This window comes from Microtus ochrogaster, chromosome 6 (assembly GCF_000317375.1).
Source record: "Microtus ochrogaster isolate Prairie Vole_2 chromosome 6, MicOch1.0, whole genome shotgun sequence".
Classification (NCBI taxonomy): domain Eukaryota; kingdom Metazoa; phylum Chordata; class Mammalia; order Rodentia; family Cricetidae; genus Microtus; species Microtus ochrogaster.
The window spans coordinates 44,521,114-44,547,819 of NC_022013.1; the positions used below are offsets into that span (position 1 = coordinate 44,521,114).

At 42.6% G+C, this 26,706-nt stretch overlaps 1 protein-coding gene across 2 annotated transcripts in view; it reads left to right on the plus strand.

Annotated features, from left to right (window-relative positions):
• Ptprg (protein tyrosine phosphatase, receptor type G) overlaps positions 1 to 26,706 on the plus strand; it is a 685,269-nt gene that overhangs the window by 654,406 nt on the left and 4,157 nt on the right. For both annotated transcript variants that reach the window (XM_013346852.2, XM_026779901.1), the window contains 12 exons: positions 2,218 to 2,314; positions 6,208 to 6,290; positions 6,481 to 6,615; positions 7,602 to 7,736; positions 9,516 to 9,688; positions 11,353 to 11,488; positions 12,018 to 12,164; positions 14,679 to 14,772; positions 15,603 to 15,679; positions 16,183 to 16,311; positions 20,841 to 20,987; positions 21,684 to 21,826. In XM_013346852.2, the coding sequence (XP_013202306.2) occupies positions 2,218 to 2,314; positions 6,208 to 6,290; positions 6,481 to 6,615; positions 7,602 to 7,736; positions 9,516 to 9,688; positions 11,353 to 11,488; positions 12,018 to 12,164; positions 14,679 to 14,772; positions 15,603 to 15,679; positions 16,183 to 16,311; positions 20,841 to 20,987; positions 21,684 to 21,826 (1,496 nt within the window). The remainder of the gene's footprint in view (positions 1 to 2,217; positions 2,315 to 6,207; positions 6,291 to 6,480; positions 6,616 to 7,601; positions 7,737 to 9,515; positions 9,689 to 11,352; positions 11,489 to 12,017; positions 12,165 to 14,678; positions 14,773 to 15,602; positions 15,680 to 16,182; positions 16,312 to 20,840; positions 20,988 to 21,683; positions 21,827 to 26,706) is intronic.

The window sequence follows — 26,706 nt, forward strand, 5'->3', positions numbered from 1 at the left end:
AGCTGATTGGCTGCCTTGAGAGACTGCTTTATAGCAGCAGCCCTGGTCCATTGTGTTATATTCTATCTGAGTCTCAGCCTCAGTCCATGGCTAGGGTGGTCCGATCCAAATATAGTACAAGAGAGAAAAGAATTAATAGACAAAATGAATCTCCGACTAAAGAACTAAGGCTAAAATGTCTTAATATAAGCTCTCCAATCACCTCAGTCTTAAAGGGGTACCTGCCCAAAAGGCTGGCTTTTACCCAGCAGTGGAGTATTGACTTGTGCCTGGGATTTGTGTATACAGTGAATTGGTGCTATTCAGGATACAAATCCATTTGTGAAGTGTTTTGCCTTAAACTGATCTCATGCTTTTAAGGCAATTCCAAAAGGCAGGTCCCCATAACCCAACTATAATTAACATCACCATCTTCTTTGTACTCATACTTTTTCTTTTTCCATTTTGGAGAAAAGAGCCAAAAGGTTTCAGGCCCTTTAAACCACTGTTTGCAAAACTGAGTCATGAAACTAGAACAGGAGAGAGCAGATTTTATCCCACTTCGTTGGGGTAGGAAACAGGTGAGAATCACCACTGCACGCTTTCCCGGGACCGGCTTGACACCTTCGGGGACAGCTGGGAAGACCTTCAGTTACGAAAAGTTAAATACGAGCTTCCAGGCATTGGAAACTCAATAATCTGAACAGATCATGACCCTTCATTTTTATACCTTAGGTTATTTGACTGCAGAGTTCCTCTTCATGGAGAGGGGACTGCTCGCTAGGAAGTGCTTTGAGGTTTTATGAGACAGTCTGCCCCCTGTCTTCACTACATCACTGCCCCTGATGTAGCTGCTATGGACACATACATAGCTCTTCCGCAGCTTCCTTGGGAAACACAATAATCTGCGTGTGTACAACCTCCCCTGGCACTTTTGTGACCTTGTGCCTGCTCTTAGTAGCAGCTACGCACTGCTAATGGCTTCCTTAACTAGTTGGCTCCAGTATTTCTTCATGTGTGAAGCATCCAGGGTAGAAGAACCCAGCTTTTTCAGCAGCTTCATATTGAGCTAAGAGATGAGGCTTCTATCTGGGGCCAAGGCGGTGGTGCGGAGCTGTCTCTGCTGCTCCTGTGTCTCTAGTGCAAGTTCAGTTGACCAAATCCAGAGCCAACACTTCATCAGGACAAATGATGTCTGAGCCAGTCAAGATAATTAGTCGGCCGAGCATGACTGTCCTGTCAAATAGACATTTTAGCATGGAGGGTTCTAACTATGAAATGAGGCCATGCGGCCTCCAAGCACATTGCAAATCCTGGTGCTTTTGTCCTTCTTGGAAATTCCTGTGCTTCCTTTAAGACTCAAGTGAATTGCTATGTCCTATTTTAAGCCTCCCTCAGTTCCTCTATTTTTGTTCCCATATTTTTTTTTCAGGCCTCTTCTCTGTTGATCACATTTGGCTAACAATCTTTTTTTTTTCTCTTATAGACTGTGACTTATTTAGAAAGAGATATTCTTTTGTATCTTAGCACTCCAAAATTGATACTGTTTTGTACCATCCCAACTCCAGGTACAAACCGGAATAAAGTAGATAAGCGATGAGCTAGTAAGGAACGAGACGATCCCTAATTCACACTGTTCCTGTGTTTGTGATCATTACAGCAATTCTCAGATCTGAATGAGTTCGAGGAAGTAATGGCACTGTAGGAACTGGGCTGATAGCTATCTCTGTGTGTGTATAGAGGAAGGGAGGAGTCGCACCACATAAGATGAGGTCAGATAATAAGAAGTGCCACATTGGGTGGTGTCGTCATAATACAAGCACCATAAAGTGTATTTAGACAAACATAGACAGCGTGGGCCTGTCACTCAACACGACCTAGCGGTGCCATCAAAATACATGGGAAGCATCAGTATTGAGGCCGTGCCCAGTGTAAAAGGTCACCGTGCTTTGCAGAATGAAGCGCAGGGACACCGTAAAATGACAATGTTAAACTTTGTCCCGTGCAATGTTCTGTCCTGGATCTGACTGGCTCCCTCTCGGTCTGTTTCTTCCACCGTGTTTCAGCAGAGGAGTGTGTGCTACAGTGTTGCATAGCTTCCCTATCACTAGGCAGTAAGAATTCAGTTACAGCGTGCAGCATACATATAGCCTATGCTGACAGAATGCTGCGTGATATGTGGCGGCGGCTCCATTTCGTTTCCAGCGTGTCTAAAACCTTGTCGTTCTTCTCCTTTAGGAAGTCCAGCGCTGTACAGCTGATATGAACATCACTGCAGAACATTCCAATCACCCAGACAACAAGCACAAAAACAGATATATCAACATTTTAGCATGTGAGTAATTGAAATGATCTTCAGCGGTGGGAGAATTCAGTCTTTGCCCTGCAGGAACAGCCAAAGAGTCAGAATTGCACCCCCCAGAGAGGCTGGTGTTTGAAAGCCAGTCTCTCACGAGGTAGATGCAGCGTGGGCCATCAGAGCTTCGAGAGAGCCATAAGCTAACCAAAAGAAATTCTTCCCAGCTTTTGTATTTTCCCGTGAGCCGAGGTCATGTCAAATCTTGGGAGACAAAGCCTGAATATCATGGGGCTATCCTGACTTTGTTTTTAACCAGTGGGAGGCGGGTCTTTTTAATACAGATTTGGAGAACTGAATCAAATAAGCCTAACTTCAGAACGGGTTAAAGTTATAGCTACAGGGGAATAGGATTTGAACATGGAGGGACCAATTTCATTACCTTCTGTAATAAGAACCACATTACACAGACTTTTAGTTGGACCGCTTAAAGTTTGAACACTGCTATGGATAGTTTTTGAATAAAACGTTGAGACTGTCTACATGCCATTCGGACTGTTCTTTCACAGATGTTGGAACCACAGTCTAATGTTCAAGTATTTCTAGCAACAAGAAACCCCGTGGCTGTTCACAGACACCCTTTCCCCCTGAAATCCATTACTGCTTTCTAGCTCTCGTGATTTGGATTTTCTGGACCGTCCCTGTGGATGGACTCACACGTGAAACCTGTGTGTCTGGTCTCTCGCACTTAGCATCCTTTCAGACTTCATCCATGTTGCACTGTGTATCAGTGACTCCATTGTTCATACTCCAATTACATGCATATGGGATCTCTTGCTAGGTGTTTGGATTTTATCCAACTTGGGTCTCTTAAGAACAATGCTATTAGAGTCGTTCGCGGACAAGGCTTTTCTGTAGATATGTTTCCTTCCTTCCTGGGTACATACATAGAAGCAGAGTTGCTGGTTTATGGATGAACCCGTGTTCAACTTTAGGAGAGCTGACTGGCTTTTTCCAGAGTGGCTCTGCTGGGCTTCATTCTCACTGGCAGTGACGTAGGGGTCCAGCGACCTCACGCTTTGACAGAAGCACCCTATTTTGTTTTTGTTTTTTGAGGGGGGTGGGTCTTAGTGATGCTTTGAGGTGGAAACCTCTGATGAGCATTTTTCTCACGGTTGCCTGAGTGGTCAGTGGGATCAGTACATTGCTTAACGCTCATTGGCCCATCTGTACATCTTCTTTTGGGAGAAAAAAAAATCTGTTCTCATCTTTTACTTTTCCCTAGCTGAATTTTATCTCTTTACTGTTGAACTTTGTATATTGTGGGATTCCATATATTTCTGCTTATTCTTTGCATTATCTTTTCCCTTTTTATTTTTGTTGTTGTTGTTTTCATTTTTTGAGGCAGGGTTTTTCTGTGTAGCCCTGTGGCTGTCCTGGAACTAGCTTTTGTAAACCAGGCTGGCCTCAAATTCACGGAGATTCAAATGTCTCTGCCTCCTGAGTGCACCGCCACTACCCAGACTGTCTTTCTTAATGGTGCTCTCTAAAATCTTCAAAAGTCCATCTTCTGAAGTTTGTCAATATCCAGTTTAATCTGGTGTTAGTGTTGGTGGTGGTTTTAGAGTCATATTAGGAAGGAAAACCATGCCAAGTTTACTGCTGTGTTCTCGTCTTGAAATTTTCATGGTTTCAGCACTCTTGTTTAGGTCTTTGATCCATTTTGATTGTGTTTTTTTTGTGTTCTGAGGTAAGAGCTATTCTTCATTTTGTTGCATAAGGGAATCTATTTGTCTGTGGTTTAAGATTTAGGGCTTTCTCCTCAATGAATTGGCTCAGCTCTCTTGTGGACAGTTAACTTACTGTAAGGTAATGAGTTGCTTCTGGCTGCTGGATTCTATTCCTGGTGCTGTCTGCGTTCATTCTCCTGCCAGCTCTGCACTGCCGTAATTATGGGCAGTTTGGTGGCAAAGTTTTAAATTGGAAACTCAGATTCCCCTGTTCAGGCTCTCTCAGCCCCTTGCATTTTCATATGAATTTTAGCACTAGACTCGTACTTCCTAATCTGGGGCCGGGATTCTGATGGAGAGTGAACTGAGTGTGGGATGGATTTGAGAACCATTGCCATTTCAGTATTGTCTTGGGGCCTTCGTGAAGGTGGATGGTTTTCACTTAGGCCTTCCTATTTCTTTCAACTGTGGTTTACACTCTCATTGCACAAGCTTTGGCTTCCTCTGTGAGGTTTACTCCTGCTTTGTTGTTTTGGGGTTTTCTTTTTTGCTTTTGGAGATTTATTTATATGAGCATGGGTATATCTGCCTGTGTGGATGTCTGCACCATGTGCATGCAGTGCTCACAGAGGCCAGAAGAGGGCATCAGATTCCCCTGGAACTGGAGTCACAAGAACTTGTAGGTTCTTGGGATGGCACTCCAGTCCTCTCTATAAGAGTAAGAAGTGTGCTCAACCACTGAGCCATCTCTTGGTCCACCACATTTTTTTTGATGCTTGTAGCAAATGAAAATGCTCCATGTATAGAAGTACAGTTGATTTTTGTATATTGATTGTATTTCATGAAGCGCTGTTAGACCCAGTCATTCTAAAAGATCATTTTTGGGAACCCCTTTGGGCTTACATATATTGGATCATATTGTTTATTAATAGAGATAGTTTTACTTGTCCTAATTTCTAAAAAAACAAGTTGTTCTTGAGTAGAACTGTTGGTCTCATTTATGTGAATGAGTAAAGAGGAGGGAAAAGGTGCAGAAAAAAATGTCTTTTCTTTCTCTTCTCATCTGTTCGTGAATCAGATTTCACAGCATTTTTGGCTGACCCATTCAAGGTAGCTCACAGCTGTGTACTTCTGTCTATAGACATGGCCTTTTTTAAGAGTCAGGCAAGAGCACACATAATGTCACCCTCAACACGCAGCAATCAGAAAGTAGGTGACAGAATACGAGAGAAAATCAATGCAGCATTTGTATGATACACACAGGAATTGTGTTGTTTGTCTAGACAGAGTCCGTTTGTGTAGCCCTGGCTGGCTTAGAACTTGCTGTGTAGATCAGGCTGTTCTCAAACTCACAAAGATCCACTTGCTTCTGCCTCCTGAATGCCACCATGCCCAGCTGAAAGCTTTTTGCTGGAAGACCATCATCTCTGCTTTACAAGTTCAGAGAGTTGGGTTTTTATGTTCTAGCCACTCATATTCTGTACGTACTGCCTGCCACATTCATCTACCCCTTTGTTCATGACTTTATATAGCAAAGGACACCAAAGAACTGTCACAGGAACCAGTAGGATCAGGTTCTGAATGTGCCAGATTCACGATATAGGATAAGCTCTGGTTCGTTCCCTTCATTTGGTCCTGGGGAGTTGTCTAGACTTCAACCTCACAGAGCAGTGAAATACCCTAAAGACTTTATAAACCTCATCAAAAGTCTCTTCATAAAAACATTGTTTAAACTTTTTTCATACAACATATTTTGATCATACTCTTTTTTTCTCCTCTAACTTTCCCCAACATCCTTATCCACACAGCCTCATGAGTTCTTGTGTTCTTGTGCGCTCTCTCTCTCTCTCTCTCTCTCTCTCTCTCTCTCTCTTTCTCTCTCTCTCTCTAAATTTATAGTACTAGGAAGAGGATGAAAGAATGGATAATCAAAAGCCCGTGAATTTTCTTTTTGAAATAGAAAAATGAAATTTTGGCATATTGTACAATGTCTAGCAGTTTCATGAAAACTAGTAAAGACTGTTATTTATGCTCCTCGGGCCCTCTCTGGGACAGCTGCGCCCGTGCAGTGTTGGGATGGCATTGCAGCTGTACTCAGTAGCTGTTCGTCGCAGCACCTGGTTGCCATGTGTGCGTTTAAGGGTGCTGCCGGTTGTTGCTGCTCTAATTCTACATTTTGTTTTTGTCTTTTATTCTCTGTAGATGATCACAGCAGGGTGAAGTTAAGACCTTTACCAGGAAAAGACTCTAAGCACAGCGACTACATCAACGCAAATTATGTCGATGTAAGTCAGAAAAGCTGTTACACTTGTTTTAGAGAATGGACGCCTGGGGCGGAGGTGGGTGGGTATATTGCACCGCTACACGGAAATGTCTCTCCAAACATGGCCTGTGCCACTTAGAAGGTACTTCAATTATTAACTGGTCTTCTGTGATACCACTTTCATCTCACTTTGTGCTGTGTCATCTTTGAAGGGTTACAACAAAGCAAAAGCCTACATTGCCACCCAGGGACCTCTAAAGTCTACATTCGAAGACTTCTGGAGGATGATCTGGGAACAGAATACAGGAATCATCATCATGATTACAAACCTTGTGGAAAAAGGAAGGGTAAGAGCCTCTTTTTTTTTTTTTACTCTCTTTGCATTTTGTGAATGAAAGTGAATTAAACACCTGCTGTGGGAAGGAAACTACACAGGTGGAGAGAATAGACCTGCTCTCTCTGCACATGGGATTGCTCATGTTCTCTGCAAGAGCTAAGGCATCACGAGTGCAAATTAATATGAAACATGGGCATGTTGGAGGGCTACACTGATGACGTAGGCATGTTGGGGGGCTACACTGATGACGTAGGCATGTTGGAGGGCTACACTGATGACGTAGGCATGTTGTAAGGCTACACTGATAACGTAGGCATGTTGTAGGGCTACACTGATAACACAGGCATGTTGTAGGGCTACACTGATAACACAGGCATGTTGGAGGGCTACACTGATGACGTAGGCATGTTGGAAGGCTACACTGATGACGTAGGCATGTTGGAGGGCTACACTGATGACGTAGGCATGTTGGAGGGCTACACTGATAACACAGGCATGTTGTAGGGCTACACTGATGACGTAGGCATGTTGTAGAGCTACACAGGAATGTTTTAGTGGTGCAGTGACAAATGAGTGCATCAGTGTGGAAATTTTATAGAAGCCCCTGTTTGAGATGAGAAACAGTTTAGCAAGAGAAAGAATGTACAGAATAAGAGATAGCAGAAACCAGGGATGTTGGGAAATGCTTGGTGTGAGAAAGACACTCAGGAAAACAGAGGCTAACGTGATGACCATCATGAAAAGTGTAGCTGAATGCGCTGTATTCTTAGTTTGTGGAGATGGTGCTGATCGGGTGTCTCGGGACCCTTGACTTTGGAGTCCCAGTTTTGCTGGTGACCCAATCTTGTAACAGATTTCCAGCCTGGCTTCTGTAAGCCCCGCCCAGATGGCACTTAAAACTATTCTGTATCACAGTTCACAGTCTACCCATACTTATTATTATTATCTGTGTCTTAATACTGTTGTTTGAAAATCCTCCTTTTTTCCTTTTTGCAGAGAAAATGCGATCAGTATTGGCCGATGGAAAATAGCGAGGAGTATGGCAACATCATTGTCACTCTGAAGAGCACAAAAGTACACGCCTGCTATACTGTCCGGCGTTTTTCGGTCAGAAACGCAAAAGTGAAAAAGGTGCGTGTGCACGCTGGGCGAGCTGTCTGGAGACGCCTGCACACCGAAGGCGAATCCAAGCTTTTAGGACGTTTTTCACAACTTTTTTCTTTTCCTTCCTTCCTTTCTTTCTCTCTCTCTCTCTCTCTCTCTCTCTCTCTCTCTCTCTCTCTCTCTCTCTCTTTATTGCAGGGTCTCAAAAATAAATAGAGCTCAGCCTGGCCTCAAAGTGGCTGTATAACTGAGCTCCTTGAGTGAGTCCTCCCATCTACACCTCTGAGCACTGGATTCCAAGCTTCCACTACACTACTAGGTTTACCTAGTGCTAGGGATGTGACCCAGGGCTCTACCCACTGAGCTCTGTGGCCCTGTACCTCTTTGCCCAATGTCTGTGTGTCACGTGAAAGGTGTTGGCAAAGTGCCTGAGACCCGTTAGGGGCTCTGGCTGGCTCCTCTGTCTTCACAAACCTGGCTTTGTGTCGTCGGAAGTCGAGAATACAGCACATCCCATGGTACCTATCCATTGGTTGCTGTTTCCTGACAACTTCACTGCAGTGTTTCCCAAACTGTATCCCAAGGAATTCTAGTCCTGCAAGACGGGTATTTAAAACTCATCCTCCGCTGTTCATGGAGAATGGAAAGAGGCTGCTGCATAATATGTATCCGCTTTTAGGAAGCGGATGAACACAAGTGACCATCATGTTTGAGTTCGTGTTTGGTCATGTGACTTACCCATACCATCTTTTTCTATGAACTCGTAGTATTCCAAGAACCACGATGTGGAAATACTGCTTTCAAGTTCTCTCGGTTTCTTTCTCCCACAAATCCCCTGTCACAACAAGAGTCGCCACAGCAATATTTTGGAATCTAAATAGCAGCTCAGTGAGAAAGTACAGTTGCGACGCAGTCTTGAGTCTGACAGTTGTCTGAAGCAGTGCTGTTTGATTTCCATTGGCATCTCAGAGAATGTAGTCCTAAGAAAACCCACATTTAGGCAGCTCTAAAGCCCACGGATAGCCCAGGGTTAGCAGCCCTTCCTCGGTGTGGCTGTGATTAGCGCTAGGCACTGTTTTAAATCAGCAGCAGTATATGGTCTTTATTGTTGAGCTTCTGGGTGATTCAAGCCAGTCAATAATCATTCTAAACTTTAGAGAGATCCAAGGCGTCCATAATGTACTTAAACAGGTCCAGTTAGCCTGCTTTGATAATAGCTTAAGTGAGAGAAAGCAATAAGAACTCGGGGTGCTCTGTGTTTGACCAGTGCCTAGCAGGTCATCCACTTGGATTGGTGAGATTAGAAAAAGTTGGCTCCTAGATGGAAACCCACTCAGGAGAAGTCACCTGTGAGAGTGACAAAGAAGCGAGGCTGGGCCCCAGGCTCTAGAGCGCCAGGTTCTATCAACATTTCCGGCTTTCCCTAAATTCTTGGAGAATGGGTGGCAGTAAGGAACCCTGGCTCAGGGTATCCAGACTGAGTGTAAAAAAGAAATGGGAATGGCAGATGGAAGCAAAGCAGACCATTAGGCAGCAAGTCGGGAAAAGCAGGCTTTGTGGGAGAGTTCAAAGTGCTCTGTATTGTCTAAGTCCAAAAGCCTGATGTTGTTCAACGTTCATTCTCGGAGCGATTTTATTCTTCTCTTCTGAGTGTGTGGATGTGGTCCATGCAACATGGAAGTCGGTCACAAACAGGAAATAATTTGAGAACTGAGATCCAAGGTCATGTTTCCTGACAGCTTTGTACTCTTCTCATCCAGGAGCTAACCCTCAAGCTTCAAGGTGTCTTTTTATACTTTCCTCCAGGGCCAGAAGGGGAACCCCAAGGGTCGTCAGAACGAGAGGACGGTGATTCAGTACCACTACACACAGTGGCCTGACATGGGAGTCCCTGAGTACACCCTCCCAGTCCTGACCTTTGTGCGGAGATCATCAGCGGCGCGGGTACCAGACATGGGCCCCGTGCTGGTGCACTGCAGGTAGGGCCAGCATGGAGAGATGAAGCTGGGGGTGTGGGCCCATGCTGGCACATTGCAGGTAGGGCCAGCGTGCAGAGTGGGGATGTGGGCCCATGCTGGTACATTGCAGGTAGGGCCAGCATGGAGAGATGAAGCTGGGGGTGTGGGCCCATGCTGGTACATTGCAGGTAGGGCCAGCATGCAGAGTGGGCCACGTGCTGGTGCACTGCAGACAGGGCCAGCGTGCAGGGTAAGATGAAGCTGGGGATTGGAGCTCTGTGAATTCCATCTGTGCTCAAACAAAGCATAGAGAGAGTTCGTGTGGCCCATGTCCTCTATGAACACGGCAGAGGGGAAGCACGGTGCAATTATGAATAACTATAATTTCGTCACATGGAAGCATCACCTGAAAAAGAAGTCAAAGAACTGTGTAGCTTCAAGGAAAAACTGACTGATTTAATATCTAGTTTTTCTCAAATGTTCTTGGTAAGCTCCTACAACTGTAGGGAAACTGTGGGCTCCACCTAAGAAGACTGGAATATAAATGAGAAGGTTCCATAGCATGTATTTAGGACATAGGTAAAAGGTTCTTTCAATTTTCCAACTTACATGTGCTACCTAAACGACCTCTTACAAAAACGCTTGAAAAAGTTCATATTTTCTCTAAACAAAACTCTTAAAAAAATTGTCTTCTCTCTGAACAAGCTAGAATTTTCTCTGAACAAAAACTCTTGAAAAAAAAATTGTGATTTCTCTGAACAAATTAAAACAACTTTGGATGGTTGTTTAGATGTCTTCACTGCCTGTTTCGTGTGTTCATGAAAGTGCAGCCATGGCCTCCTCTATTTTAGTGTTCAAGTTACTTATTCTGTGGCTAACATCGCATAGCTTCACAGCGTTTGCTAAGCATTTCTGTGGGGCTGTTCTTATAATATGCTTTAACAAAACGAGACATTTGCAGGAGCTGAGATACATCCTGCGTTTAAAGCCTTATGGGAACACTACCGTTTTGCTAATCCATTTTGCAACTACCAATGAAAAACAGTCTGCCAAACTGCCTGGGTATTGTGCTCGATGAGGAACCTCCTGGAGGCATCCTCCCAAAACAAGCTTGCCATTCGGCGCTACAGATTCCAGAGCTTCTTGGCTATCTTTTAAAATATGAATTAGGAAAAATAACTACAGGAAGCAAAATTTTCTGGGCATAGCATTGACCTTTTCTAAAAGGAAGATACTCCGTCATAGAGTTTCCTACTACTGACACTAGTTGCATGAAGCAGAGGCAGGCAGCGACGGTTGTACGCATAGGGATTTTAGTCAAAGGGTAAGTTTCCAGGTTCAGTAAGAGCCATAGGACCTACCTGCCCAGGCCTCAGCTGACTGCTTCGTGGGTGAAGATGGCTGCTGTCCAGTACCTCCAGCTCCATTCCTCCCTTAGAACTGCAGGGAAAGCTGAGGTGGCCCCTGTGTCTCAATTGTCCTCGTAGAGTAAAAGGCATTCTGTGTTCTTCATCGAGGCTGGATGGTGCAAAGTGTTCAGGCGATATCTATATGAATAGAATAGTCTAGGTCATTTCTAGTAAGTGATCAGGGAAACGGGCTATTTATTAGCATGGGAGCTTTTACGTTTTTTATCTTTCGGTCAATGGTTGAAAGCGCCGACTGAGTGCCTTCGTCTCTTCCAGTGCCGGCGTGGGCAGGACAGGCACCTACATTGTCATAGACAGCATGCTGCAGCAGATAAAGGACAAAAGTACAGTCAACGTCCTGGGATTCCTGAAGCACATCAGGACACAGCGTAACTACCTCGTCCAGACAGAGGTAAGGAGTGAGTGGCGGTCAGGACGTCCCAGCACAGGTTAGCGCGAGCTGAAGAGAAAGATGCATTCCCTTAGAACTTGAAGGAATACACGGGCTTGTGCTTGAGATTTCTGGAGATGACGCTCTTTCTGAATCACAGCTTTCCCTCACTGTCTTACTGTCTAGACACCGGGGTCACCTTCAGTTAAGTCAAGTCATGCTCCCGATCCCAGGGAGTTAAGTTTACTCTCTGGCAAACGTGGGAAAAGTTGGCCCTTTAGTGACCATGTGTTTGCAGCTGTGTGCTAATTATCACACCACCTGGTCTAGACAGGGTGGAGAAATACAGAGCTAAACTCACCGTGGGTCTCTACTCCATAGTAAATGACAGCTTATCAGCAAGCGAATATTGGGGTCACCATCTAGCGACAACAGCAGAGAAATGCACCGTAGGTTCCTGTTCAGGGAATTGTTGGGCTCAGTCAGCCTTAGAAGTGGTAGCTGTCCCCGAGCAGATCCCCTCCATGACGGCCACACCTCGTCCTTGCAGGAGCAGTACATTTTCATCCATGATGCCTTGTTGGAAGCCATTCTCGGAAAGGAGACAGAAGTGTCTTCAAATCAGCTGCACAGCTACGTGAACAGCATCCTCATTCCCGGAGTAGGAGGGAGGACGCGGCTGGAAAAGCAATTCAAGGTGGGGCTCTGCACGGTGCCTTTAGTGAAGACAGGGAATTAGTGGAAAATGCCCTGAATTTGGGTTATGTCTTCTTTATATCCATGTAGATGCTGAAATAGATTACTGCTTCACTCTGTAGTATAATGTGGAAGGAAGTTTGGAACGTGTGTGTGTGTGTGTGTGTGTGTGTGTGTGTGTGTGTGCGTGCTGATGTTCAAGCAGATGTGGTACAGCGCTTTATCTTCTTCTGAGCCATTGATGACTTTATCTAAATGTAGACACCATCCTCTAGCCCGTTGACCTAAGGCTTCCAGTCAGTTTTCTGGCCCCCAAAATACTGTGGTTTTTTTTTCTGAATACTCAGAAGTATTCAGTAGTACTTTTATTGAGAATGGTTGTGTGAGCCGGGAGTGATAGCACATGCCTGTACTCTGAGCGCTCCGGCCGAGGCAGGAGGACCACAAGTTCAAGATCAGCTGGTACTGTAGGGTGAGAACCTATCAGAAAGAGAAAGTAGAGGGGAGGGGAGTGACTATCTGGGTACATATTGTGATCGAAATAGGTGTCTTTGGAAAATCAGAAGGTCATCAGGAAACTTAAAGGAGTCGCTACATCGTCGAGATAAGCTTCACTCATTGTAATGGAACACAAGGCCCAGTGCTTGTTGAGACTCGAGGGTAGTTGAAGAGGAATGAAACTACTGAAGTCATTAACTGTCTCTTTCCAACACGGTCTTCCCATCGCCTGAGTGCTTCCCCTTCTCCTAGCCCCTCCCTGCCTTTCTGGTTTTTGCACAACGTTCTGCACACAATCTCCTCACTCCATAGCAGAATGGAAGGAATGGCTTCAGTTCAGGTTTTCACAGGAAAAACTTGCCCTAGACTCTGAAACCCTCATTGGAATCTCCGCTGGAGAAATGAGACAGCCAAACGAAGTATACGAAGCGGCATGAAATGAAAAACAAATCAATTTTTACTGAGTTCAATCACAACACCAATTTCAAATTTCCTGTTCTCCTCTAAACAGCCTAACAACTGTGAAACCACTTGAGGTGATTAGATGGCACCGTGTTCGTTTAAATGTGAAAAGTGGGTATCACAAAACATGGCATACCAAAGTTATTTTTAAAATTTTCCTTTGTTTTTCATTTCTGGTATATTTGACGATTTCAGAGTTTAGGGAAAGTTTGACTGTGAAAACAAAGGGGGACAAATTCATCTCATTTTGTCTATCTTGACAGAAACGAAAACCTATTTACATAAGGGCCAGAAAATAGAATCAGAGAATAATAAGCATCCCTACATTAAGAATCGGAACTCCAAAATGCTTCAGAATCTAAACCTTTGTGATTGCCTCCATGATGTCATAAAAAGAAGTTCCATACCATGAAATTATTGTTTCATGCACAAAAGATATGTAAAAATACCAGCATGCCATGATTTCTGTCCCTAAGATATCTAATTATATGTGCTAAAAGATACACAAGTAACAGACAGACTGCTCCCAAACATTAGCTCTTGATCTGTGTTTCTTTGTGTACACTTTTAAAAGATCTCACAGAAGAAACTTTCAAAACTTGGAAAGAAGCCAGGCAGTTGGCTCTTTTAAGACACTAGCCCTTTGCAGAAACTCAAAAACTGAAAAGACCATCTATGGCCCAGTACAGTGGCAATAAAGCACCTGGAGAGATTGTCCTCATGTGTTTCATACAGATAGAATGCCTGCTCTCCTTTCTGCTGATCACACCATGTGATACAATGGTAACGTTGTATTAATACAATGTAACGCCACGTAATACATACACTTAACAGCTCTGATGTTTTCTTCAGTAGCGTAATCAAGCTTAAATAACTTTCCACTCATGCTTGTGCAAGAAACACCAATTAAACACACTAGTAGGGGAATTTGTTGTGACACACACACAAAAAAGATTCAACAGCATCAGGAGGATGGTAAGAGGGTTGTAGGGGGTGAAAATGACTAAAATATATTATAGACATATATTAAAATGTCAAAGATTTGTAAAACTAAAACAGAACTCAGAAAGCTGCTCAGCCTAGTTACATAAACTGGAAGCGACACACTTCTATGGTGTAAGGTTAAAAGCCTGCCATCAACAGAAATGTGCAGAGAATCTGTCCAGGTCTTTATCCTCAAGAGGTATGATTATATCTTAAATTAAGTAATATTACAGTATAGATTTGACTCTATCTTCAATAGATATGCTATTGAAAAATTGTAGACAAAATTCACAATAGCAGTCCCATCGACAGAAAAGTCACACTGTTCAGTAAATACCCCATGCACAGTACCTTCATTCCTGACCCCTAGGGTCTGCCAGCAGACACAAGTTAAGGACACACTCAAGCCAGCAAGAGAAGGCTCATGAGTGAAACATGAATGTTCTTTGGGGTACAAAAATATTCTTACTGCCTAATAGTCTGGATGGTGGTTGATATAGTCTTCCAAAGTTTCAAGCAGTCACTAGCGATTGTCCCTGAGACTAACGCCCAAAATGCTGCTCCTTCCCAGCTCATCACTCAGTGTAATGCAAAATACGTGGAGTGCTTCAGTGCCCAGAAGGAGTGTAACAAGGAGAAGAACAGGAACTCTTCCGTCGTCCCAGGTAAGACATTAGCTTCGCGGTTCGCTCAGTGAGCGGACATTTTAAAACTAGATTCACGTATTGTGCAAGATGTGGTGTCGTCAGTCCGATGAAAGGCATGTAGAAGCAGTGACTTTAGACACCGGCAGGTCGCTTGACCTATCTGACATGAAACCTAGTTTTGATTTGCCTCAGAATGCCACCATATTTCAACTTGAGAGAGTGATGATAAAGCTAGCATCCCTGTAGCATTAAGACTTTGGGTCTTTGATTAATCAGCACTAATTGGACTCATTAGAACTGTATCATTAAATTAGCTATTGAGAGCTGGGCCCTGTTGGTCTTTGGTGACGCTTGTATACATAACTAGGACTTAGCAGGGAATACTTTGTAAACCCCATAAACACGGGCATTTGTTGATCATTGGATAATGAATATTGAATATTGGTATCTCTATTGAAAAGGGTCACTGCTCTCTACACCCTTCATGCAGAGAAGGACACTGAGATGGTGACAGAGAAGAGCAAAGTACAGTATATTGGCAACGCTGTAGCAGCATAAAAAACCAGGGTCAGGTTATCTGAAACGCTTTTCCGTGTTTATGCCCTAATAGGCTATGAAAGCCTTTCCTACAGTTCAATTCTTATCCTATAGTGTGTGACCCGTGTCCCCAGGGAAATTTTCATTTTATACCCTCCTTACCAGATAACACTTAAGCGTGTTTAAATACATCAGTCATAGCAAGGAGCCGGGGAGTCATACCATTCACCAGAGTAGCGCCTAGGAAGAATTGTGGTTTCCTTTGAACAATCAGGCAAATGTGGTGTTATTGTTTCTTTCCATATGATAAGCTGAGCGCGCTCGAGTGGGACTTGCACCGTTGCCCGGAATGAAAGGAACAGATTACATTAATGCTTCTTACATCATGGTGAGAGTCAACTGTTAACACCTTTCAGCTTAATTGGCTGTATTTACGATGAAGGAGTACATACCACCCCTGGGACTGAGTTCATTTTTCCAAATAATTTCTCAATGTGTAACATCAAAAGTACAGAAATTTCTGTGCTTGGAACTTTTAATAAAAGATGCCTAAAGGGTGGGAATACAAAAAAAAATCTAAATTAAGCAAAAGGCTTCTTAAGGAATTAATTTTATTGTTAATTCGCCCAACTAGCCTTTAAATACATGTTGAAATTGCTGTTAAGTAAAAACAGCAGGGGCAGCTTGGAAGTGAATTGCATGTGGAGAGAAAATTGTCTGCATAATATTCACAGAAGTACAACTTAAAATTAGCCACACGGACCGAATGCCTCTCTCCGTTTTTTTAGTGTAGCCAAAATAATGCTGCCTTGTTGCATGAACGTATATTACCACCCCAAAGTGCTAGCGATAACATCCGTAGTCACTGTTCCTCCCTCTCCCTCACCGAAGGGCTACTACAGAAGCAATGAATTCATTATAACCCAGCACCCTCTGCCGCACACGACGAAAGATTTCTGGAGGATGATCTGGGATCACAACGCACAGATCATCGTCATGCTGCCAGACAACCAGAGCCTGGTGAGTAGGGACACATCTGCTGCCCGCCAGCGAGCCCACGAAGCCACAAACATGCATTACTGTCCTACCTTGCCATGGGCTGCTGTGACTGCCCCTCAATCTTGATTCCCCCCATGCTGTTTTTACTGCTCTTCAATCATGCGGTACTGGATAAAGGCTTTGAAAATATCCTTTTAGGAAACTCCTTCATATGACTTCATACTGACTTCTTAGCCAGTGCATGGTACTTTCAGAAAATGGGTAACTTACTTCATGTATGGTATATGTGACTGTGTTTACCTTGCATGAATTAAGTTACTTAATAGCTGGAGAAACTGAAGGAGTGACCCTGTCCAAGAGCATGCAATGATAATTCAACTCGAATTTGTCCCTAAGTCATCTGCCTGTTCAAAGTGCGTGCTTCTGATCATTTTGCTGTTGGTCCCGTCATACCACATCAGAGCACTGGGCCTCAACTAAGAGCTGATAGTGTTTCCATCCACAGTCAGGGTCCACAGTGGAGATGAGGAGAGGCTGCTTACATCCATCCTATGGAGAGGGTTTAAGCCACTAGTTTTTCCATCCCTTAGTCCTTCTCTGTTAAGATTCTGTATAGGAGATGGGAAAGCACATTTAAAAATAGAATTCCATGTTTCTGTTTATATCTCATGCATATATATGTTTCAGAATTAGGTGTGTCTTTAAAAAGGTATTCTGTGAACATGGAGCCTACAAGATTAAACAAAAGTTTTTAATTAAGGAAGAACAGCCTGTGGTTGAACCCCTAGCCTGAATGACAATATTTGGCCATTTTGCCCAGCCAATAGGAACATCTATGCTCTAGCTTCAGAACCCAAGGCTGCTTCTGTCGGACAGGATGGCAGCGAGGTTGAGAAGCTTTAAGCTGAAAACCGAAGTCCAAGTGTTCAGATTAGCTGTCAGAGTGGCCCATTCTGGTGGGCCTATGGAAATGGAAGGCGTTTAGGGTTGAAACGTTCATTTCCTGGGTGAGTCGGTATTTTGTTCTAGTCAGTTAACAGAGGTCACTCACCACCAAGATTCCTCCCAGGGCTCATTTGTGTGGGAAAGCTAGGGAATGGTTAGACCCAACAAAGAGAACCACGTTGACCAGATAGAATCCAATGACTGATGTGGACAATGGCATCTCAGGATCTCTCTTCAGCCAGGCTACAAGACTACCTGAAGTTGACATCATTTTGTTGTGTTTTTACTACCACTAGAACTGTACAGCACTCCAATTTTTAATTGACTTATAAGTCACTAATCTAATTAAAAAACAGTATTATCAATTCCTTTATATCTAGATGATCTTAAACTTTTATATCTAGATGTTCATATCTTTATATTATATCTAGATAGTATTATATATGTATATCTAGGTAATCTCTAGAACTTGCGATATTGAAACAGACGGATCAAGACTTCGAGGTTACCATCAGCTACAAAGTCTAGCTGGTACTCCATGAGGTGCTATCTGAAAAAAGATTTAATAATAAATAAATAAATAAATGTATCAGTGAGAAGGAATGATGAACAACAGAGCAAGCAGTGTAAGACTCTGCGGGTCTTTATTTAGAGGGAACCTGCGGAGAGGGTCTCTGTGGGAGTCGGCCTGTCTTGATCTTACAAGCTGGGGTAGGTACAGGACAGAAGGGAGGGGTAGAGAAGGAGGTGGGATTTTCCTTTTGGGCCCAAAGTTGGCCATTGATGGAGGAAGCCAGGAAGTTGTCAGTTAAAGAATGCCAGGTGATCAATAAACATCTTTCATGGTAGCCATTACTGGGGGTAGAGCAGCCAAAAATCCAGAAAAAATAGTTACATTACTACTGGATACTGAATTGCCATTGTTAAGGAATTTGTCTGAAATTAACAGATAGTGTATATATAAGTATACACACACACACACACACACACACACACACACACGCCTGTTTAAATAAGAAGTCACTCTTGGATCTGGGACTGGAGTTCAGTTGATAGAGTGCTTGCCTAGCATGTTTGCAGCCTGGGTTTAATCCCCAGTACCACATAAAACTGTCTGTGACATATGCCTGTAGTCTCAGTACTTGGGGAGCGAGAGACTGGGAAGACCAGGAGTTCCAGGTCAGCCTTGGTGCTGTGTAGCAAGCTCAAGTTCCCTCTGGGCAAAGGTGAATTTAATTGTTCAATCTCTCAAAATGACTAATTACTCCTAATTCAATGTCTGTATTCGGGAGTTTTTTTTTCCTGCCTTTGATCTCTTTGACACCTTTAAACAAACTGTATCAGTTATTCCTATTCTGTCTTTTGAGAGTACAGGCTTGTTTTTTCAGAGGTATGAAGGCATGGGGAAATAGAATACTAATAAATTAATCTCTGCATAGTGGTTGGATTCTGATGTTTTTGTTCATCTTAACTATATATCCTGAATCCGTTTACAGGGTCATACTTCCATTTCCTCGAACAAAGCATAAGAAAACTCACGGTTGTTCCAGACTTCTTTTGTATAGACTAAACCCAATTGCTAATCTGCTTCCCCTTATGCTGAGCTTTAAAAATAAGAATGTACTTGGCAATAATCTATATTGAAGCTTGAAGGGGTGATAAGTCTCACTGGACTGCTGGCTCATTTCTGATGGATCATTATGAGCCCAAACAAAGTCTTCTTGGTTGTAAATCTTACCCCTGACTTCTGGGATAATAAGTAGGCATTCTCAGTAAGATACCCATGCAAACCTCCTTCCTGCAGGCAAGTGGGAGTTTCTCAGTTGAAAGCATTAGAAAGAGGAAGAGGATGAAGCCTCATAATCTCATTCCATGGTCTCCTCCATTAGGGTTTTCTTAGGAAGCCATCATTTTCAGGGATAGAATTCAAGTACCAAGCCCGAATTTCTATTTTTAAACTTAAAATAGATGAACACATAAAGCTTGCATGTTCCAGAGCTGAACGGCTTCTGTGTTACCCTCTTTTGAATCTGACACCACCAGGGTAGCTTGTCTGATAAAAGATGCCTTTTACCAAGGGCCTGCCTGCTATGTGTGCACAGCCTCCTATCCAAAAGGTACAGTCTCGTACCCTTTATCAGCAGCGTGATTTAGACAGTCTATGGACATCTCTGAGTGTGTCTTCATTTTGTCAAGACAGATGGTGCACATCCCATATCTAGTGGCTATCTCCCAAAACTTATAAAGAACTCTAAAAAGTGGGCAAAAATATGTTTTCAAGTATGACATAAATGATAAGCAGGTATGTACAAAGATACTCAGTGTTATTATCAATTCTCATATAAAATGCCACCTCCTATCAAATGGGGTGACATAAAAAAAAACAATGAATAGCAAATGTTGGTAAGGAAGATTAGTAACTCTTGCTGGTGTCATACAACATGGCTGTAAACCCAGCACTGGGAAGGCAGAGGTAGAAAAATGAATGCAAGTTAAATGCCTAGTCTACAGCATGTTTAAGGTCTATATCTGTCTTTAAAGAAAAAGGAAAGAAAGACAACTCATTATACGTTGGACTATGGACTAATACAACCATACAGAAAATGCTATTCAAGTTACTAAAGAAATATAAAACACCTGCTAGGCACACACTCCCACCAAAAAGATAAGCATCATGTCTGTATCCCAGTGTTTTCTGTAGCGTTGTGCACCACAGTCAAAATAGAGAAACAACCTCAGTGTCTATACAGAGGCACGTTTTCTGGCCCTGGGAAAGAGTGAGGTCAAGTTTTTACTACAGATTGAGCTCAGAGAACACTGAGCTAAGTTAAACAAGCCTACACAGGCTTCCTACACAGGAAGAAAACATTCTACAATCCTACTAAGAAAGCACAAAAGACATGGAGCTAACAAGATGGTATTCAGGGGCAGGGGTAGCTTGAAGGACACAAGCTACAGATTTCTGTAGAATGAAGATATCTAGAGTTCATGTACTGTCTAAGAATTACAAAAGTAAAATTGTAATATACTTAAAATTTATGATAAATGATATTATAGCCGTTGCCACAAAAGTAATACATAATATATTTTTACATATATATTTTGCATATAAATGTCTATATGAAAATTGATAATCTGTTAATTTATTTGACTTTGGTAAACTTTACTATCTCTTCTATAACATGTATTATATTTCAAAAATACACAAAACTTACGTTTTAAACATCATTACTAATGATGTAACATCAAGTGTATATGAAAGCAATTGTAGAATAACAAAACTAAATGCACTGTAGTGGTTTGGCCATGTCTGTCATACGCTGAGAGCACTTGTCACCAAGAGGTTGTGCCCCCTCTGCAGAGCAGAGTTGGGGTTGCTATGATGAGAGAAAGACGCTATGAAATGGCTATTACCAAAGTGCAATTTGTGATAGACGGCAGTAACATTGAAACCGGCCAGATGGAGAATTAATTCTATAAAATCAATTTAAAAGGTAAGTTGAGTGGTTTGGAAGATGGCAAACATGATGGGCCGGTTTGCAAGAAAACTGAGAAGCAAATATTTGATAACATGGTAAGATAATTTATTTTCCTGGTCCCCAAAGGCCGAGGACGAGTTTGTGTACTGGCCAAGTCGAGAAGAATCCATGAACTGTGAGGCCTTCACTGTCACCCTTATCAGCAAAGACAGGCTGTGCCTCTCTAACGAAGAACAGATTATCATCCATGACTTTATCCTTGAAGCTACGCAGGTAACTTAACCCACATTTCCTCAGCAATTGCCCAATGTGCGCCCCATATCCTCTTTTAAGTAATAATATACTAAAGTGATTTTGCTACCTTTGAGAGAGGCTCAGCTGTTTGAGTAAGACTAACTTTAAATATGTGCATTTCTCTTCTTCCTTCCTTGAAATATCTGCCTTTTCCGATTGGGTAGATGAGATGCAGCAGACTCTGGTTTGGCGTGAACACAAGGAGGTCTTCAGGCTTAATGATAAAGACAGTGTATAAGATAATATTCAATACAGCAGAGAAATGCTGCTTGCTTTGACATCAGAACCGTAGCCTCACAAAGAAGACAACGCGACACCTTAATAAACACTATTTTCACATATAATAGCTCTCTTCCTAGAAGGATAAGAGACATTCCGTGTGTGTTAGCAGTTTAAATGATATGTAAGCCCTCCCTTCTTTCTTTTCTGTTATGAGTCAAAGTTAGAATAGTAAGCAAAATGTCTCTTACAGGGTTTTTGTTTTGTTCTGTTTGCCTACTGTTGACTGGCATGCTGTGTTTTGATGACCGGTGGGTCTCGTGCAGTTTAGGCAACTGAACACTGTTTAGCATTTCCTGTGATAGATGCTTTCTAGGGAGCAGGCTCCAGCCATTTGGTTACAGACATGGGAACTACCGGAGGAGAGGAGCTATGATTCTCTTTTGTTGCTTGCAGGATGACTATGTACTAGAAGTTCGGCACTTTCAGTGCCCCAAGTGGCCTAACCCGGATGCCCCCATAAGCAGTACCTTTGAGCTGATCAACGTCATCAAGGAAGAGGCCTTAACCCGGGATGGCCCCACTATTGTCCATGATGAGTATGTATCTGATTATGTGTATTAGACCCTGGTGCTGTTCTTATGGGAGTCATACAGAGGTTGAAAGGGAACACCTCCCTCTCTCTTTGATACTCCATGTTATTCATGTAGGGTACACACACACACATATACGTATGTATGTATATATACATACATACGTATATGTGCATATGCAACAGCTTTGTGGTTGTGTTTTCATTGGTCAAATTTCGCATGGCCCCGAGTGTCCCTAGAGTGTGCATTCTAGAAGGGGGAAGTTACTGCACTTCTGTTCTTCATCAGAATGTCAGCAGGCTCTTACTCAAGGACAGGCACACCCTAACAGTAACACGTGGCATTTTCACCTTGCTGTATTCCCCCTGCTCAAGTCTGTTCCATTTCCAGGATGGTCTGTCCTACCCAGGATGACTATAGCACATAAAATCTCTGGAGATGGTTGTAGAGCAGACACTTGACTCAAACAACAACTGGTTTCTTATGTAACTAAGCTAGTTTCATTTAATAAGTCTCAAAAGTGTGGTCTGAGAACCCTTTGGGTTGTATCTCCACGGTCTTTCCAGATCACAAAAGTTAAGTTATATATATTATATGTTACAATATACATATAAAACAAAGAGACCATCTGCCTTGTTCACTGCCTGCCATGAATATATAGAGATTTCCAGAGCTACTTGACATGTAATCAAACTGTCACTCAAGATTAGTAGCAGGCACGGGCTTCTGCTGTAACGTTTTCTAGTTTTAATTCCTAATAGCTTACATTGCTTAAATAAGTGAGAGTTTAGCTGTTATTATAATTTGGTCTTGAGATCAAGGACTGAAGACCGGTAAGAAATTCTGTAACAAAATACATATTGACTGGTCTCTACTCCTCCTGATGCAAACACACCCATAACTGCTTAGAATGACCAAGAACAGGATTGCAGAGATGGTTCAGAGGTTGGGAGCACTGATTGTTCTTCCAGAAGACCTGGGTTCAGTTCCCAGCGCCCATGTGGTAGCTCACAACTGTCTATAACTCCAGTTCCTAACATGCGTATGCAGGCAAAACACCAATGCACATAAAAATGAGTAAATATTTTTTTAAAATTACCAAGAACATAATTTATGGCATTTACTCTGTGTTCAGGGAAAACAGACGTAGGGAGGAAGGGGCTTTCAGCCTAGAGAAATGTATAGTTCGTGTCAGCTAGCATCAGCCACACTATTGATGGGATCTAGTGTAAGATGGAAAATGCAGGAAAAAAATGCCGAAAAGTCACAAAGAATCTCCAGGGCTACTGTCAAGCTCTGACGTCACTCAGGAGAGTCCTGGGTGAGCAAGTCCATTGAGACACAGGAGACCAGCCCCAGGGCTCAAAGCCACTGCCATTCCACACTGCCTTCCTCTGGTTTTACTGGGGTCCCTCCTGTTCCCTTTTTCTCTTTCGGGCTGTGCTGTAGTTCTTTCTGGCTTCTTGTTCTCATTTGCTTCCCACACTTCAATTTGATTTTAGATTGTGGTTCTTGGATTTGGTTGTTGTTCTCATTTGCTTCCCACACTTTAATTTGATTTTAGATTGTGATTCTTGGGTTTTGTTTGTAAGGATTTTGTTGCTGTTGTTGTGAGACACGGTCTAGTTATATAAGACTGGATTATATTACTTTAACAGAACAGTAGTATTTGGTTTCCCCCCTAGGTCGATGGCCTATCCAGTCTCAGGTTCTTGCCAACCTAAGCAATGTTGGGTACAGGCTCCATCTCATGGAGTGGACCTTAAGTCAAAGTAGATCGTGGTTGGTTACGCCCACAAGCTTTATACCACTTTTGTACCAGCACATTCTGCAGATGGTCAGCCACACTTCTTGGGAAGTGTGACATTAAGGGCTTTCCTCACAGGTGAACATCACAGGTGTCCTTGCACAAACTAGGCCCATGTACCCTAGGCCAGGTGTTAGAACCACCATTATGTGTGGTACCTGTCCTTGATGGAAATACTAAACAGCATCTGTATTAAGAAAGGCCAGCGGTAGTCCAGCAACGGTGGCATACACCTTTAATCCCAGCTCTTGGGAAGCAGAGGCAGGTAGATCTCTGTGAGTTCAAGGCCAGCCGGGTCTACAAAGTGAGTTCCAGGATAGCCAGGACTGTTATACAGAGAAACACTGTCTCAATGCCCCCCCCCCCAAAAAAAACCTCTGACAAAGAATAGCCAGTGGTAGGAAGGGGAAGCCAGCCCACAGAACGACCAGCATATTCCACGAGCAGACCACGGTCATCTTGCTGTTCTGTTTAACTAGCTTGAGCTAATCTTTAAGAAGAGCTAGGAAAATGAAGAGAGGACTCCTAAGTTTAATCATTTAATTAGGACCAGTTAAATAATTGTTAAATTGTTTCCTTCATAAAATCAAATCAAGTACAAATGTTTTTTTTAAAAAAAAATACTATTTGGAAATAAGGCCAACTTAGTACAGTGTAGAATCCAACAGGAGACGGCACAATGAGAAAGAACCAAAACAAACAAAAAGAGTAAACCAAAATGGGGTAATCATAATGGATATTGAAATAATATATTTAGAGAGCTAATGGAAGAGTTTATGAAATAATTACAAACACATGCTATGAGCCAGTTAACAAAATTAACTCCTTAAAAGTGAAAAAGGCTGCCATTAAACGTGAAAGAGAGACACTGGAGGCAGAACAGGTGAGGCTGACATAGATCAAGCAGAAGCTTGTTGGGAACTCTGACGTATCTGAGAGCCGATGCACAGGGAGATAAAACCCTAAGAAGAGCAACAGCCAAAGTGTTGGAGACAGTGAAGAGTCGAGTTCCAAATCTGAACCAGTTAGGAGCCATTTGAACAGTAGCATTTGGAGAGACCCTGCATAACACAGCTTTACCTAGTGTTGACGCAGGCATGTGTGCACTCAAGGGGTACTGCGTGAGAGACAGTCTGTGGAAACACAAATGTGGAAGCCACTTGTGTGGAAACTAGATACAGAGCCACACGCACTCGCCCCAAAACATTAATCTTCAAAATCCGCAGTTAAATAAGATTTTAAATCCTATTAAGGGAAATTAAAATTCTTACATGTGAAATTATTTATAAATAATGTATGTCTTAAGCAAGATTGAAACTGAAAAAAGATAATAACAAATGATCAAAGATTAACTTTCTAAAAGAATTAAACTGTACTTCTCCTAAAAATGTCATAGCCCAATCTGCATTTATTGAAGTTCAGAAACAAACTTGGCTTTCAGTTTAAAAATCAAGGGGGAAAATAAAACCGATAAAACCGCTGAAATACAGGTAAGTCTCAGATGAAAACAGAAAGGATGAAAAGGAAGCAAAGACAGAAAGAGTTAACAGTAAACAGACCTGGCCTAAGGGAAGATACAATGGTGATATCCAGAGAGGTGACATACTTCTACAGCCCCAGTTCTGAGGAGACAGAGGCAGGAGCATCAGGAGTTCACAACCAGCCTGGACTCTACCATGACAAGTTATCTTGACAGAGAGAAAGGGAGGCTGGGAGTGAACACTAACAAGGAAGAAACCAATTTAGAGAAGGTATAAATAAGAAGAAACAAGATCTCCCATTTCTACAGCTTCAACGCATCTGAGAATGATCTGTTTAAGCTTGTTCTTTTAGGTTCTTACCACTCATAAATTAAGGCCAATAGCTTAACAGAGCAAAGCCAAGGTGGGTATAAAATTATTTACACAAGCTAATTATAAATTAAACATCTGCTGGGCGGTGGTGGCGCACGCCTTTAATCCCAGCACTCGGGAGGCAGAGGCAGGCGGATCTCTGTGAGTTCGAGACCAGCCTGGTCTACAGAGCTAGTTCCAGGACAGGCTCCAAAGCCACAGAGAAGCCCTGTCTCGAAAAAAAAAAAAATTAAACATCTGAAATTTACATATGTAAATGTAGGAATAAGCGGTAGGAGGCTGATGTGGGATTCCTCTCTATGCTGTGATTATGTTTTATTACCATTGGTTAATAAAGAAGCTGCTTTAGCCAATAGCTTAACAGAGCAAAGCCAAGGTGGGAAATATGAACAGAGATATAGAGAGTAGGTGGAGTCAAGGAGATGCCAGGCAGCTGCCGAGAACCCTTACCAGTAAACCACAACCTCATGGTGATACACAGAGTAATAGAAATGGGATAATTCAAGATGTAAGAGCTAGCTCGAAACAAGCCTGAGTCATTGACCGAACAGTGTTGTAATTAATACGGTTTCTGTGTGATTATTGGGGTCTGAACAGTCGGGAAATGAAAAAGCAGTGTCCGCCTATAGAAGACTGTCCACATGCTGGTGGTTTGTGTAGCTGAATGATAGCTCCAGCCAGGCCCTGGTGAGAGTATACTTCTGTGTATCTTGAGCACACTCCGATTGAAAAGCTAGAAATAAATACATTTAAAAGAAAATAAAGTGGGGATTTGAGACTTTTTACATACAACATTATGTTAATAAACTTTAAGCGTAGGCAGTAGACAATGCATGCATGGTATGTGTCCATCTTTCTTATAAGCCACTTACATTTGCAAGTTGAAATTTAGCCATAGTCTCACTGCAAAACTCGCTGGCCAGTTACTTCACCTGAATATGCCTCTTCAACATCAAGTGACGATAACAACACTGTAACCTCATTGGGAAGATGAACTCCATGTATGTAGTGGCCTAGAAAGAACATAGACCACACAGCAGTGATTACCAAGACGTGAGTAGGAGAGAGTGAGGGAGAGAGTGAGCCCTCCAAGAGCCTGGGCCCCCCAAACTCTCACTGAGGCTACATTGAAACTGTACAACGAGAAGAGCACAAACTGAATTAAAAGGAGGATTTAGCATCAGAATTGCCATGTACGTGCTAGTCTTACATATTTTTTTTTATTA